The 17,170-nt window shown below is 40.5% G+C and overlaps 1 protein-coding gene across 1 annotated transcript in view; it reads right to left on the bottom strand.

Annotated features, from left to right (window-relative positions):
* Positions 1 to 17,170, bottom strand: part of LOC129709447 (ABC transporter B family member 1-like) — a 115,089-nt gene that overhangs the window by 64,830 nt on the left and 33,089 nt on the right. The window contains exons 12-13 of the mRNA XM_055655851.1: positions 5,137 to 5,227; positions 34 to 201 (exon numbers count right to left, since the gene is read on the bottom strand). Of these exons, the coding sequence (XP_055511826.1) occupies positions 34 to 201; positions 5,137 to 5,227 (259 nt within the window). The remainder of the gene's footprint in view (positions 1 to 33; positions 202 to 5,136; positions 5,228 to 17,170) is intronic.

Raw genomic sequence — 17,170 nt, 5'->3', positions numbered from 1 at the left:
CTAACTTAATTAGAAATTTAAAAATCCACTTACGGCCTTCCAGGGAATCAAGGCGATTTCCACCCACACAGGGGATTTTTGGCTTGCGATCCAACAGTTCAAAGATACGAATAGAGGCACCAACAGCTTGCATGAAGTCACCGTAGAGAGATGCCAACATTCCAAATGCCATAGCAACATTCATCGAATAAACCATAAAAGCTAATTCAAAAGCAGAAAGCATGCAAAATTAAAATAGATTAGTTATGGAAATGATCTTTTGAATGCAAAGCCACCCTATATTTATATTTCTTTTAATATCAAACTCAACGTTTTACTTAATTTGTGGAGTATTATTAGACATTACACACCGACAGAAATATTTCCATATTTTGAGCAAGGTAAGAACTGGAGCTCACAAATCAACATTAGGAAATGAAGTCATTACTAAATAGTATATCACAAGTTTTCAAACAGATATTCAAACTGAGAAAAAAACCCCATTCAAATTAAACCTGGAAAAGGACCAAAAAAATGATTTAAACCTTTTCCCAAATCTGTTCTATGTCTGTCAACACTAAAAAATCCTGCACATCTTCAGCAAGCAGTAATGCAGCTGTCATATTCTGATTTTAACCAAAACTCCAAAAAGTATACAATATAATGATCAGAAGCTGAAGTTTATTGTGTCTGCACCCAGCAAGTTCCATCATTGAACGAGGAACTAGCAGGAAACAACTTCAACCACCTACTTCTTTATTTACTTTAACTGTTCCACCTGTGATAAGCGAAAAGGCCATTTATCTTAACTTTTGCAGTGGAACTACCAAACTAAATATCTAAACCTACACTGCCTGGTTCTATCAATGTGTACGCCAGTGAACAGAATGGAGTTCTACATTCTATTCAATGCAGAACAAAGACACTTTGAACAGATACATTTGTATTATGGATTTAGTGATCATAGAATTTGTTGTCAGTGTGCTCTCTGAACATTAGACTAACAGTTAAAAATTGCACAACATTTGCATAAAAATCGCATAAAAATCCCATTCTCGTGTGCTCTCCAAGTGTTTCAGAAGTAAGCTTTATCGTTCCATTAACAAACTTCATGAGGCTAATAAATCTAAAGGCAATTCCCCAAATTCAATATTGTTCTAGGTCAAGAAAATATGCAACAGAAACAAACATTTCTGACCGTTGTTGCAATTAGTTCCCATGTATTACAACGGATGTGGTTTATACCTGCAAAGTGTGATTTCAAGTCTATATATGTCATCAAATTGAATAAAAAGGGTGCAGAAAAATCAAAGAACCCGAGCTAAAGGTGATTATTTTTTACTCTCTAGTCTTAAGACCACGAAACATATGAGTAGAGTTAGGCCATTTGGCCTATCGAGTTTGCTCCGCCATTCGATCATGGCTGATCTATTTTTTTCCCTCTCAATCCCATTCTTGTGCCCTCTCCCCATAACCTTTGACACACTTCCTAATCAAGAACTTATCAATCTCTGCTTTAAAAACACCCAATCGCTTGGCCTCCACCACCATTTGTGGCAATGAATTCCAAAGATTCACCACCTCTGACTAAAGAAATTCCTCCTCATCTCCATTTTAAATAGTAATGAAATGTTGCCAAGATGTGTCCTAGTTGCAAAATGCATGACAAACCAAATCTAGCTAAGTCATGCTTCATTAGGACAGTGACATTTATCACAGCAATGGAAGGTGTTATTGTAAGGGGTACTTGCTCACCAATAACTTACTCAGTAAAGTACAAACAGGTGGAGGAACTTGGCGGGTATCATAGCTTGGTTGTTAAGAGTTTAGTTTGAGTTGTGACAGGATAACAAGGCTCCAGGTCTCAGCACAATTGTGATCTAAACATTCTAAACTTGGTATAGGGTAGACAGTCAGTTCTTTCCCCCAGAGTGGAAATGTCAAGCTGAAGTAGCTTTCAGGTGAGTGGACCAAAGTTTAAAAAGATGTGCAGAGCTAGCATGTTTTTATTTATTTATTTATTTTTTAATAAACAGAGTGGTGGGTGCCTGGAACACAATGCCAGGTGGTGGAGGCAAATACAATAATAACATTTAAGAGACTTTCTGATGGATACATGGATTTGCCGAGAATGGAGGGATTTGGATCACATGAGGCTGAGATTAGTTTAACCTGGCATCATGTTTGGCATTGGCACGGGGTGGTCAAAGGGCCTGTTCCTGTGCTCTACTGTTCTATGTTATGTTAAACATGGAGTTGAATTCCAGAAGATAAGTGAGAGGGAATGGCCTTGACATCAAGGCAGCATCTGATTATGGGTCGGGAAGAGTGAAGCCAATGAGAATCTTCTCTAGTTGGAATCACACCTTGCCCAAAGGATGAAAGTTGTGATTTCCCAAAGGTTAATCACGTCAGCCCATGGCTCTCAGGGTACTTCGAGGCAGTGACCTGCCCAACCTTCTTCAACTACTTCCTCAATTACTTTTCTTCCAGAATTCAGATAAAGTCCATGTGAATGTGAATGGCAGGGCCAGTCGTCCCATTTCCATATTGCAACAGCGATGTGCAAGGTTTGACGAGCAGTAGACAAATCTGAGTAAAGCCAAGTTTTGCAGTGATAGAACATTTTGTTATTCCCATTATTAGCTGTTTTATTCCTTGGCAAATAGACCGAAGGCAAAAACATGAACATGTCAATTTTTGCAATTGTTCCACACTATATAAAACTCTGCTGACACAGGACATAAAATGCTGCCTTAGACAAAATGATTAATAAAACCTGCAGTTTTCCCCCCCAAAGACATAGACATATTTGAACAATCAGTGGATAATTATGAAATTTAACATTTATAGCTTCAAGATTTATCAATCTGCTTTGAGGTTTAAGTTTAATTAAAATCACTCATCCTTAATCTTCATTATCCAAAGCCTGTGGCTAATACCATAATGCACAAGAGTATGGTTAGTTTGAAAGGTTTTCAATACTTGTAAAAGATCATGAAGAAAGCTATTCATTCTGAAATAATCACACACCCAGGAAATCAAATTTTAATTCTTATCTAACGAGTTTTAAAGTCATGACTAAATATAGAACTGTTGACTTGCAAAACAACATACATACATTTTCAGAAAGTGTTGAACTTCACGTTTCATGACTGTTTATTAACAATCCAATTGAGGGGGAAATTTTAACGAAAACAATATAGCAAAAAAAATCCTTATTTTGTGTGCCTGTTCCCGACAATTTCAGTTAATGATCAATGTAATCCAAAAGATTTCCACTTTATTTACAAAGTTATCATGATGGATCAATAAAATCGACAGGCCACTAAATTCTATTAAAGCACAAATCAGAACCTGAATACAGCCATACAAGACTAAACAACAAGGGCTATTTTTAACACGTGTTAAACACAAAAACTAAAGATTACTCAATAAAATACTGCGTCTTTAATTTATAGATATATTAACCAATTAACGATAACATAATATCTCAACTTGTAAGAATCTATTGTTATCCGAAATGCTCCCATCACCTGTCAATGTATTTTTTAAGTCTTGCAGTATGAAACTTCTGTCCAACCAAAATACCCCATATAAAACCATTCTTATTTGTCAGTGTTTGGCCCTTATCCATTAACCTTTCCTATCCATGTATCTGTACACCAAATAAATAAGCACCTGGGTTTGAACAGGGACCTCCGAATCTTCAGTCATATGCTATACCACTGAGTTATACTCCCAGAGTGTTCAGTGTAACACGTTTACAACACAGCCTTCACAGTGATAACACTCTGATCAACATGAGCTCTGAAGGGCTTCCATGTTAGAGGCATTAGTGGTGAAGGAGGAGATGGAGGGGAAAGAGAGTGGGGTTGAGGAGAAATGTTGGTAGTAATTGCGATTTTACAAGTTTACATTGAAGGGAAAGGGTGGGGAAGTAATTGCTGTTTTACAAGTTTATATCGTCAGTTTTCATTATATTCATGGACAATGAATTTGATAATTCAATGTTTGAAAAGTTAGGATAGAATGTATATCTTGAGAGTCAGAATTGAATTACAGCAGTGCACCATTGTACAGTTACATAGTGACCCCTTTAAACTGATTAATCTGAAGTCTGCAGATTAAAAAAAAAATCTGCAGGCAAAGCTAAGAGGGATTGACTAATTTTGAATACTCGTTAAATTCTGGAAAGTGAAGGAATGTATAGTGGGTAAAGCTTTCTATATATCATTACAGTGGTGCCTTCATTATCAGCTTTCGTGTTCGACATTCAAATCAGACATATGATACAGCAACATTCGAAATAAAATTGATTTATTTCACACAGATGATTGACAATAATGCACAGCATAGTGAGATGCAATCCTGCGAAAGGGTTTAGAGAGATAAATTTTGATGAATAAAGGGGGTGTTAATATTGAGGAGTTGTACATGGCTGGGCAGTCCACAGTAAACACCATTAAAATACATCACTCTCTAATTAACAGTTATTTTTATAAATCACCCATGATAGTATCATTTACATAAAACTACTTATTCTGTGATTATTAATATGGTTTAGAGAGTCAGTTTCCCACTATTTTTTCCTGAGGTATCATCTTTAATAGCAATATCAATTAAAATGTACAGACTTAGTTCAGGCAAGTGGTGGTGAGGTAACAAATCATCCATCTTATTATAAGGGGTGGCACACTGGTGCAGCAGTAGAGTTGCTGCCTTACAGCGCCAGAGACTCGGGTTCAATCCTGACTACGGGTGCTGTCTGTACGGAGTTTGTTCGTTCTCCCTGTGTCCGCTGGGATTGTACTGGTGTACGGGGGGGGGGATTGCTGGCCGCCGTGATCTCAGTGGGCTGAAGAGCCTGTTTACGCACTGTATCTCTTAACTCTGATATCTAAAAATCATTGAATGGCAGAGCATAGGATCAAAGATTTTCTATTTATTTTCTTGTGTAAAATACATCTAACAAAATACACATCTTGATCCCACTGAAGATTAGTTCAAAATTCCAAAAGCCAATCTAAATTTCTAGCTAAGATTGCAAAGGGGCAGAAATCTGTTGAGTGAATTATTGCAGAACCAATGATATACAGGTACAACTATTTTGAATCGCCTATATTCTTTGCCAGGAGCAAAGTTTCAATCACTTACATGCCAAAGTACCAAAGGAAATCCCAGGTTTTCCATGTCTTTCATCAAACACAAGCTTCGAACCGTACCACAACACAAGCACGATAGCACCCTGCGAATATTAAAATAATCCTTGTTATAGCCTAATGGGATGTTACATCAAACTCAAGGCATTCTTCCTGTCTTACATTTAAATAGTTACAAATTGTATGCATTTTTTTTTAAATTCCAAAATCTTGTTTTAATTGTAGTTTAATTGTGGACATTTCTAGCAGCTATTAAAGCTAAAAACAATATCTACTACTATTGGCACAATAGAAGAAAACCTGCTCACCGACTTTTATTTTAAAAGTGTACACGTTAAAAGTGCAACATAAGCGCAAAACCACAAAAGACAAATGAAACTTGCAGTGGGAGTGATGTGGAGACAGATCCTCAGCCTGAAGACCAGAGTGTACTTGGCCTAATTACACCATTCCATTATGATTTGCATCATTCACTGGTGAAGAATAGCTGATGATGTGTTCAATAACACACTGATGTCATGCCAACTGTACAATAGCCCAGTTTTTAAAATCAAGAAAATTGGAAACGTCCACTTTGTGTGAGCCTCTATAATTGCTTTGTTGATGTCATGAGGATTAGGAATCAGCTCAAGAGAACCTCAGTTTAACTGAAATTGGGATGTCACCTATATTAGGTATTATTAGATCAAGGATTATATTTTTGACAGTATAGGTGTACACACGCATGGGCAACATGGAAATTTGCTGAATATTTTGGGAATAGAGTTTAATAAAAAGGGCCTTTGCAATTTTTGTTATGAATTGCTGAATATTGTGTTAATTTACATTTTCAGAAGCATTGTTTCCAGCCTCCCCCTGCAAAATCACCCTCTTGTTTACGATTATCACGCCATAACTCCACATTCACTTCCATTTAATGGCCCCATATTAGTTTATGCGCAATGCAATCCATCTGCCACTCGCTGCACTTTGAAATATATTTCCATTCCCTTGTCACTCAAATATATTTCTTCCTGCTCAGTTCTATAGAACTAGAATGAATGCCAGTGCTATGTTTTCACTCTATAATTTGCTATTAAGGGCATGGGCCAAGTTAAGGATCTGTTGGTCTTTTCCTTACCAAAATACCTGTGATGTGCATTATACTCACAGCATTGCCTTGTCTACTCTAATTTAAATTAATTTAAGGTCTCTTTTCCCTGTCTGGATTACATGCCATTTTAGGAAATGTTCCTGCCCACGATTCATGCTAGCTGGTTTATATTTACATGAATTAGTTGTAGTTCCCATTTTACAAATATGAGCTGCATTTCGAGATTGACAAGTCCTCTGGCTTTTCTCATTTTCCCTTGCAATTGTTCAAGCAGACACTACACTGTGGACCAGGTGTGCAATACGTCTAGCAGATGACTTACACAACTGCAACTAGCGTTGTTTGTCTTTCCAGAGAAACATGCAGTGAACGATATACTCAGTTTCTGTGCCATTTCAATAACACAAGTTTATGCTGCTTATTCCTCAGTGATCTTATGCTTACAGTAATTTGCCTTGTTTTACGGTTAAGAGAAAAGGATAACATGCCACCTTGGCAAGGCCACCAACATAATCAAGGATGAGTCTGACCCTTGATCACTCCCTATTCTTCCCCCTCCCATCAGTCACAGAGGTACAGAAGTGTGAAAACAGATTCAGGTACAGTTTCTTCCCAGCTGTTATCAGGCAACTGAATCATCAAACTAGAGAGCAGTCCTGAGTTAAGGGCCTGTCCCACTTTCACGACCTAGTTCACAACCTTTTTTACTCGTGGCCATTTTTCATCATGCTAAAACGTTCAAAACGCCCCGACCTACTTGATGCCATGAGTCCCTACGACTAGCATCACAGCCTGCTACAACCTACCTACGACCTCGTGAAGACCATGCTGTGAGTACGAGCCAAGCAAACTCGGCAGAGGTAATGAATTAGGTCGTGAAAGTGGGACAGGCCCTTTGCCATCTGTCTCATTGGAAACATTTGGACTTTATTTAATCGGACTTTATCATGCACTAAACGCTATTCCCTTTATCATGTATCTGTACACTGTGGATGGCTTAATTATTTAATGTGGATATGCAATTATGTACAGTCTTTCCGCTGACTGGTTTTACACTGTACTTCTGTGACAATAAACTAAACTAAAACAAAACTTATATTACAACTTAATATTGTTGTAATGTACTGTACAGTAACAACTTACTGTAGCTGATAAAGACAAAAAGTAGATTTACATCTGCGTCTACGTTAAAAAAGATTAGATGCATTATCAATGCATTTGCATTATTACCTTCAAATGATGTAATGGTGTTCACTATTATCTTATGGTCAGCTGTGAACTGTGCCAATATTGCTAACGCCCAGAACAACATACCACTGCTCAACAAAGACTCATGTTAAAGACAACAGTTTGAAAATGATTACAACCAGTTTTCAAATATCATTCCACATGTGCTTAATTATTTCCCCAGACTTAGTCCTTAATATTCCAACGACACTCCTCTTCCGTTTCGTTTTTGTTTAAAGCAGTGGTTCCCAACGTGGGGCGTACAGGGGGGCAATTTGATTTTTAAGGGGGGCAATTGAGCGCGACTGAGGTCTGGGTCCAAATTTTCGATTTTTATTTTTTAGGATTTTCCATCAGGTAAACATATGTAGTTTATGTTTCAGATGTTATTTTGAGTAAATAATTGTTTGGGGGTAAAAAAGGTCTTTATTGTGTAGTTATTACAACCAAGGTATTGGCGTTTTAAGCTTCTTCAGCTGAAACGGAGTTCACTTTTTAAATGATAAGAATTATATATCACCACATGGGGGGGGCATCAGGATTTTAGAGGTGATTAGGTGGGGCATGGCCAAAAAAAGGTTGGGAACCACTGGTTTAAAGCTAGAGCATGGAAACAGGCCCTTTGGCCCACCGAGCTGACAGCAACCATCAATCACCCTTTCACACTGGTTCCACATTATCCCACTTTCTCATCGACCCCTCAAACACACTAGGGGCAATTTACCGAGGTCAAATAATGTACAAACTCGCACATCTTTGGGATGTGGGAGGAAACCAGAGCACCTTGAGCACCTTGAGGAAACCCATGCTGTCACAGACTTCACACAGACAGAGCCCAAGGTCAGAATTGACCTAAAGTCCCAAGCCCTGTGAGACAGCAGCTCTACCAGCTGCACCACAGTAATTGATAGTGGCAAACATACAAAATGGAGTGGAGATCCAACAAAGGAATAGAATATTGTAGTAGATGAAACAACAATGGAAGGAAAATGGAAATGAGGTGCAAAAACCTTTTAAAGTGTTTTACTCCACTTTTACTCTGAAAGTTTGTCTGAAAGAAAGTGTTTAGTTGCATTGTTAAAAAATGAATACTGCTTTTGCTTCTAAATTCCACTTTAATCTGTGTCAGAATTTATATATCGACAAAGTTGAATTTGTAGGAATAGAAATGACTATTCTAAATATACCAATGCGGAAAAATAAAAGACAAAAATAAAAAAGACAAATTTGCCGAAACCCTTTACATTCTCCACAATATTTCTTCTTCACATCATACCCCACACTCCCATGAATAAAGGGATTTTGATAAAATCAGTAGGGATACCAAATCATTTTTTCCTTTCCTTCCCACACTAGAACAAACCAGTCGCTCTGCTGCCTCCTTGGTGCATTTCGACTAATTCAGCAGTGACCAGGGATCGAACTTGTGCTCTTCCTGGTCTGCAATAGCTCAGCAGCACACACTACATTTATTCGACAAGCCATTTGGTAAATGACAAAACCATTTTAAATTTACCATCATGATAGTTTGGGTCTTCTGGACATTGTCAAGTCATAAATACCAAGTTGTCTAATGCAACAAAGGTTAAAAAGTGAAATTTAAGAATTAAATATTTCAAATGATCACAGGACTATTCCTCGTTTTTTTTTTAATGTGGCAGCAACTTAACTCCATTTCTTTTGCTTTTAAAGAATCATACTTTATTGAACATATTGCTAAAATGAAGCAGCGACACATAACCTTCGAGAACCGGGCCCCGTCTGCATCTAATCTGGGTCATTTAGAACTATTTTTCCAATACATTCACAGCTTAAGAATCTCTCTTTTATAATGTTCTATTCATCAAAGAGAACTTTCAACAGCTTTGAATAGACATCACCACAACAAAAATCAACACATACATTAGTTCTGATAAAGGGGCTTCGACTTGAAACGTTAACACTGCTTCTCTTCCCACAGATGGGTCAAAGTACATCCTGCATTTTCCATTTTTATTCCATGTATATTTACCCACAATTATTTACCGGCCTGCAATGGCATTAAGTATTAAGTATACTAAATTATAGATGTGTTGAAAGAAAACAGTATTTCCCATAATAGAGCATTCAAGATATCCATTCTTTTCAATGATGCTTGAAACCTTACAAGCTCAAACTCAGAGAGACGTCTCTTTCAGCGGCCTAGACAACCATTTTATCAAGATATTTTTAATGAGATGGAGAACACAGTACAATTTCCCTCTATAATGCCTCACAGCGTCGGAGACCCAGTTTTGATCCTGACTTCGGGTGGCGTTTGTGTGGAGTCTGCACGTTCTCCCTGTGACCACGTTTCCTCCCACATCCCAAAGATGTGTTGGTTTGTAGATTGATTAGTCTCTGTAAATTGCCCCGGTGTATGCAGTGGATGAGAAAGTGAGATAACATAGAACTAGTGTGACCATGTTGGTTGGATTAGACTCTGTGGCCGAAGAGCCTGTCTCCATGATGCATCTCTAAACTAAAACTAATAATTAAACATAATGCATTTTAAACACACAAATAAATTAACTTGAGATGAAGCTCTGTCTAATCGACAATAAATTAAAACTACTTGCACAAGAAATGGATGAGTCCCAAGCTGATAATCTTATCTCTGCCGCTCATCAACATCCAAAAAAAGCCAGATTTAACCCACATCTGAAAACTTCACTGATAATCTTGCTATACAATCTATCCTCGTTATTACAGACCTCTTTATAACAGACTTTGATTATAACAGATGGAACATCCCCACAGTAATCAGGCACCATTGTCTCTTTGAGAACAGAGGATGCTAGTTAAGGGCCTGTCTCACCAGCAAGCGACTGCATGCGGCAAGCACGACCTAACGTGGTCGCTTGAGCCGTACGGCCTCACGGGGCCGGTCCCACTTCGATCGCCGGAGCCGTATGGAGTTGTGCGGGGCTGGTCTCGACATCGCGCGGGGCTCCGAAAAACTGACACTGTCCAAAAATACCGTGCGGCAACGGCCTGTCGGCCCGCAGCAGCATTGAGGCCATACGCAGCGCCTCGATGGGCATACGCAGCGCCTCGACGCCGTACGCAGCATCTCGATGGCGAACGCCTAGCGCGTGGCGTTGCGCGATGATGTCACCGCCCGGCGTGCCGTTGCGTGATGACGTAACCGTCCGATGCCGTGCGACGTCCAAATTCAGTCCGCCCGCCTCCTGCCCAGCTGATTGGTGAGTATGATGTCGGGACCAGCTCCATGCGGCTCCGCGGTTGGAAGTGGGACCGGCCCCGCGAGGCCGTACGACTCAAGCCACCATGTTTGGTCGCGCTCGCCGTCGCATGCTGGTGGGACAGGCCTAACACTCTGAAGTCACTGAAATTGACAAGCAATTGCTTTGATCAACACCTAACTCAATTAAACAACGTAACAATCAGCCTTTGGAATTTATTAGCTTGCAGTAACAGAAATACATTTTTAGCTGTAAAAAGTGCTTTCAACACTCCTTTTTTGGAAGGAGAAATGGAGTTACATTTAAGATCTATGTCCTTTCACCCCTATATAGAAGATATAAGATATAGAAATGATCCCGGAATAATAGGAAAGAAATGCAAAGAAAAGCAACGGTTATACGGCATCATGTTTAAACGATGCATTCAATTTTAGTTGTCACAAGTGAGACCCGTTGGGTTCCTGTAACATGGGTGGCCTGGTCCCCCAACGCAATATTCCACCACTCACCCATAGCCCCAACTGTGCAGGGGTGGCTCATTTTCCCTTGTTCACCCTCCCTCATTTTAAACAAAATGCAATTACACTTGCTAGGGCTGGCAGGACTCAGTGTCCTGGGATTGCAACATTGTAGCAGGCAGGGCTACAATCCCATTGTGACGTCATAGATGTAACTGCCAGTACAGATGGAACAAATCTTTTCTCACAGTGGGATTTTGTAAAGTTAAAAATGTGAACTTGATACACCACACCACAGGACAATTGTGAGTAAGGTGGTCCAAAAGTTGAAGCGCTATCGTGTACCATTTTGGCGTAGTTCCGGAAGCACATAGGCAGACAGGCATACACACACACACACACACACACACACACACACGCATATAAACAAACAAGATGAGAGTTTTAGTAATATTAAATAGATATTGTAGGTTAATTGGCTTGGTGAAAATGTAAAATTGTTCCTAGTGTATGTAGGATAATGTTGGTGTGCAGGGATCGCTGGTCGGTGCGGACTCGGTGGGCCAAAGGGCCCTTATCTGCGCTGCATCTCTAAACTAAACTAATTTTATTGACCAATGGAACAGTTACAGGAAAAAGTAGAATGAGTAGATACATTTTCAGGATAACACAAAGAAATTTGATAATTCAATCAGAGAAAGTTAGCATTAGAACTTGTAGAGGTATTACAAATTACCAAAGGGATAAAGATGAAGTATTATTATTTGTGTAATGAGTTGTCAACTAAAGATGATTAATTAAAAACCCATCACTAATAAGAAAGTTAAGATCACAACACGATTTCCAGACATACAAGACAGGGGCACAGATCTAATGCAGTTGGATGCAATGTATTGAAAAACTTTTACTTTGACTAAATGATTGATGTCAAGTTTAAGGATCTTTTGCCACAGCAATGATGCACTGTGGAGTCATTGTAAGAGAGAGTCATACAGCATAGGAACAGGCCCTTCGGCCCAACTTGACCATGCCAACCAACATGCCCATCCACGATGGTAAATGTTTCTTAAACATTGTAATAGTACCTGCCTCAACTAGCTCCTCTGGCAGCTTGCTCAATATACCTAGCACCCTTTATGTAAAAATTAATCTTTTGCCCTTGGGTTCCTATTAAATCTTTCTCACCATAAACCTCAGTCCTCTGGACCTCAAATCTCCTACTCTGGATAAAAGACTGTGCATTTACTATTATCAATTTTTGACCTCTATAAGATTGTCCCTCATCCTCATGCACTCCACTCCACCAGGTGGCACCGTGTGGCAACCTCGCCAACTTCCTATCTCGTTCCTTTCTTCTTTTTTTGTTTTTGTATGTTTTAGTGTATGTTTAGTTTTGTATTATGTGGGGGTTGGGGGAAACTTTTTTTATCTCTTCCCTCGACAGAGATGCAACTTTTTCCGTATCGTATCTCCGTCCGCACTGCGGCCAAACATCGTGGATCTGTCGGTCCCTTCGTTAGGGATCGACTTCGGGAGCTCCAATCGCAGGAGCTTTGACCATCCCGATTGCGGGAGCCTCGATTGCCCCAATGCGGGTGCTTCGATTGCCGACTGCGGGAGCTTTGATCACCCCGACTGCGGATGGTTCGATCACGCCGACCGCGGGAGAAAAGGAGGAAGGTAAAAGTTATTCGCCTTCCATCACAGTGGGGAATGTGAAATCAAATTTCACTGTACCTCAGTACATGTGATTATAAGGGACCATTGAATACAGTCATAGCCTGCTCAACCTCTCCCAAAAGCTCCAGCCCATGAGTCCTGACAACATCCTTGTAAATCTTTTCAGCCCCTTTCCAGCTTAACATCTTTTCGATAAAAGGGTGACCAAAACTGAACTCAATACGCTACATGTGGTCTCACCAATGTCTGTAACATGAACCTCACAACTTCTATACCCAATACTCTGATGAAGGCCAATGTGGCATAAGCCTTTCACACTATCTACCTGTAATAGTTCCTTGCCAGGTTCAAGGAACTCTGCATCTGCACTCCAAGATCCCACTGCTCTGCAACACTCCCCAGAGTCCGGATATTCACTGTGAAAAGTCCTGCCCTGGCTTGACTTCCCAAAATGCAACACCTTGCACATCTCTCTATTAAATTCCAATGGACATACTACACCACCTTGTCAAGACTAACATTTGCATTCGCCAGGGGCGGAAAACCAGGGGGGGGGGGACAGAGGGGACACTTGGCCCCTCCATGTTTTGAGAGGTGGGGGACATCCCCCCCCCCCCAAGTTCTTAAATCCGGTGAAATCTCCGCTTTCCACGAGTGGGAGTGGGACTGAAGATCGAGGGCGCCGATTGGACGAGAGACGTCGGTCAGCAGGTAATGGGGGCAGGACATGATTCAGTGCGATGATTGGAGGAGGGAGGAGGGGAGTGGGGGGGTGGGACTGAGGATAGAGCGCAGTGATTGGAGGAGGAATCCGCTAGAGGATCTTTGGTCAGGAATCAGAAGGGCCAGCGCAGAGAAACACCACTAAACCCAGCTAACTCTGCCATTCCCGCCAGGTGTATCTACAGCCTTCCTGGACTTGCGGGAAATATGGCCAGCGCGGAGAAGCAGTGCTGGTATCCCGTCAGTCCAGACAGGGCTGTAGTTAACCAGGCGAGACAGGCAGCGTTGAGCTGCATTTAGCGCTGGATTGAGCCTCCGAAGCCTCGCGCGCGCGTATGTGAGTGTGCGCATGCGCGCGTGGCCGTCAAAAAAAAGTGTCCCCAGTCCCCTCCATGTTTTGATAGCGAGTTCCGCTCTTGGCATTCGCTATAATTTTCTTCAATGTAACTCTGGATACAAGTAGCACAATTTATTGATAGATCCTTGCAGTCAGCAATAAGACAAAGGCGCTGTCTGTTGACCTCAAACATTGTCCAAAAAGATCTATTGCCCAGTTGCAAGGACTTTCTTCTTTCTGACTTAAGCTGCTGTCAGGCATCTGTTCAACAAAATCCCTACAGGTCACCAGTCGTGATGTTATCCATGCTGCCTGTGCATGAGATTAAGATCCATTGGGAGAAAGCATGGAATGGTGAGAGAGTCAGGGGGGGGAGGTGAGATGGGGAGAAGGAGTAGACTGCCACTCTTTTTAAAGAAACATGTTTTAGACTCTCAATAAAGATTGGAAATTACAGATAAAACTATGGCTGGGCTTATGCACAATAAATAAATTACAATCTACTGACAAAGTAAATTATAATTTTGGGTTAGAGCGGGGCTAAATAGTAATCAAACATTCACTCATGATTTAATGTACAAAGAATAATATTTTTAGGATATTTCACAGCAAGACCAGATCGTAAATACCATTAAAATTATCATCAAATCACCTCAGATTCTGGCAAAGTCTGCAAAAGAAAGTCAAAAGATGGAGGAGGGTGAATCACTGACAGCAACATTGGAATTTCTGCTTTAAAAATGTTATACATAAATCCCAGTGACTGCCATTTTCACAATGCATCACCAAAACATAAAATATGTTTGTAAAATATGGACTTTAAGATGTTTTGTCTGATGAACGCACAAAACGAGTACATTCTCGTCTCCACCTTGTCTATTTAATATTTACTTTGTGACCGAAACAGACAATCTCTGGTGGCTCATCAACATAGACATCATTCATCTGCCAGCCTCGACACTTATATCAGCCAGCTCTGTAATAATGGGCACCATGGAGAGCAAGAATAGGGTGGGGTGGCTATACATTGAAGGGGAGGAGAATCAAGGACTGGGAAGAGAATCAAGAAATAGGAGCATTGGATGGGAAATGTTGAAAGGAGAAGCCAGAGGGCATAGGTGCCCTATCGAGCCTACTTGCATGTGCAGGAGAGAGCTTGCATGCCAGTATGTGTCATCACATGCCCACTTATGTTCACAGAGCAGAGTTAGTTTCGAGTCGTCTATGGTAGTTAATGTCAGAGGTTCATGACCCTCAGAGTGAAGGGATTTCTCTTCATCTCAGTCCTAAATGTCTTATGTTGATCTCATGAGTCTGTGACCCTTCTTTTAGACTACAACCATATGCCATCCTTAATCTCTTGAGCCAAGATGAACATTCTCACAGCTGTCATCCTAAAGTCTGTCAAGCCCTGTCAGAATTTTACATTTTTCAATGAGATCTTTAATTCATCTACATCCCGATGGATACAGGCCTCATTGACCAAATCTCTCCCATGTGACTCCAGGATCAGTCTGGTGAACCTTTGTGGCATTCCTTATACATGAAGTAAACCTTAGGTAAGGAGACACAATAGTGCAGTGGTAGAGTCGCTGTCTTATAGCGCAGGAAACCCGGATTTGATCCTGACTACAGGTGCCGTCTGTACAGAGTTTGTACGTTCTCCCTGTGTGGGTTTTATCCAGGTGCTCCACATTCCAAGGGCATACAGGTTTGTAGGATAATTGGCTTCAGTAAAATTGTAAATTGTCCATAGTGTGTTGGATAGTGCTACTGTACAGGTTGATCATTGGTCGGCGTGGATGAGGTGGGCCAAAAGGCCTGTTTCCACACTATCACTAAACTAAACTATGAAGAGACTAAAACTGGACACAATATTCCAGACAGTGTCTCACCAAGGTCCTATCACCTTCATCACCTCCAGTCCAGAAGCAGGATCACTTCAAATTTAGTTTGCTCTCATCACTTATGACTTGTAGTGCTCCAAGCCCCCGTCTCATTATGCAGTTATGAGTGGAAGGGAATGGGCTTCACACTAAACATTTGTAACATTAGCGTCCTATATCAATCTGCCATTTCAGCATGACAAGGGCCCATGACAAGAAATGCGAAAATATTGTCCACGTTACTGCAGATATCAAAGAAATTCATCTTTAGTGTGCCGGTACAATTTTTTGCTATCTGAGGAAAATCAAATGTGGCAAAGCCCATGGTCTATTCAGCAGCAGTAATAGCTGCTCTTCTCTATTGTTCCGAGTCATGGAGACCCCACAGCAGGAATCTCCTTGTCATCTCAGGCCTTTGTGACCAACTCCACCCAAGTGCCAATCACCTCCCTTCACCTGTGTCCATCCATTAGTTGCCAGGCTTTGTCCGACCTGGACCAGTGCCACAAATGAACATATGAATGAGAAACAGGTGGGGGTCATTTAGGCCCTCAAGACAGTTCTGTCGTTTAATCATATCACTGCTGATGCAGTGCGTTCAAGTTGGTGTTGGCACCCACCCATTTTTTGGGGGCACACAGAAGTAAAAGTAGTGAAGGAGAACAAAAGCTCCCCTAGCACCTTATTCCTTCTGCTCGTCAAGTACCAGCTAATCCTTCTGTGTCAGAGTCTAGGCATCCTCCATCTTAAGGGATGGCCAAAAAAAAGAGTCATGCGAAGCATCACTATGAAGTCCAAACATGCCCTTAGTTGACAGGCTTCCAGTCATGGATACTAGATTCCTTCAGAAATAGGAATCTTGAGCTGCTAATTCTGTCATCAGAATGCTCCACCCGTTCAATCTGGATTAAATTCACTCATTTTAAATCCTGGCTTAAATTTAGGATGCATTTGGTTGTTGAATACCTTTGAACATTCAAGGCAAAGAGGCACTACACTGGTAGAATCAAGGTAATTAAAATCATATCCGACTAAGGCATGGAATTAATATCTCAGACCAGAAGTGTAAACCTCAAAAAATAGTAGCGAGAAATAAAATATAAGAGAATGAAAATAGTTAGAATGTTTGGAAAACCTATCTTTGGCAATGCAGAGTAGGAAGATAGAAACAAAATATGAACACATCAAATATATTAAACTTCTACATGTACATGAAGAAGATTGAAGGCAGATGATCGTACAAAAAAGGAAACGGGTTCCTAATAAAACTTTTCAGTTATAATTGATTCAAAACCATTCAGCGTTCTCATTTACTTCAAATACGTACTTAAGGGGTTACAACAGTGGCAACTAACACAGAAAATAAACTTTCAGTGAAGACAGCACATCTGTGTATGAGCA

This window comes from Leucoraja erinacea, chromosome 25, assembly GCF_028641065.1.
Source record: "Leucoraja erinacea ecotype New England chromosome 25, Leri_hhj_1, whole genome shotgun sequence".
NCBI classification, from domain to species: domain Eukaryota; kingdom Metazoa; phylum Chordata; class Chondrichthyes; order Rajiformes; family Rajidae; genus Leucoraja; species Leucoraja erinaceus.
Note: the sequence above shows the minus strand (reverse complement) of the source record. Positions and strands in the feature narration are given on the sequence as shown.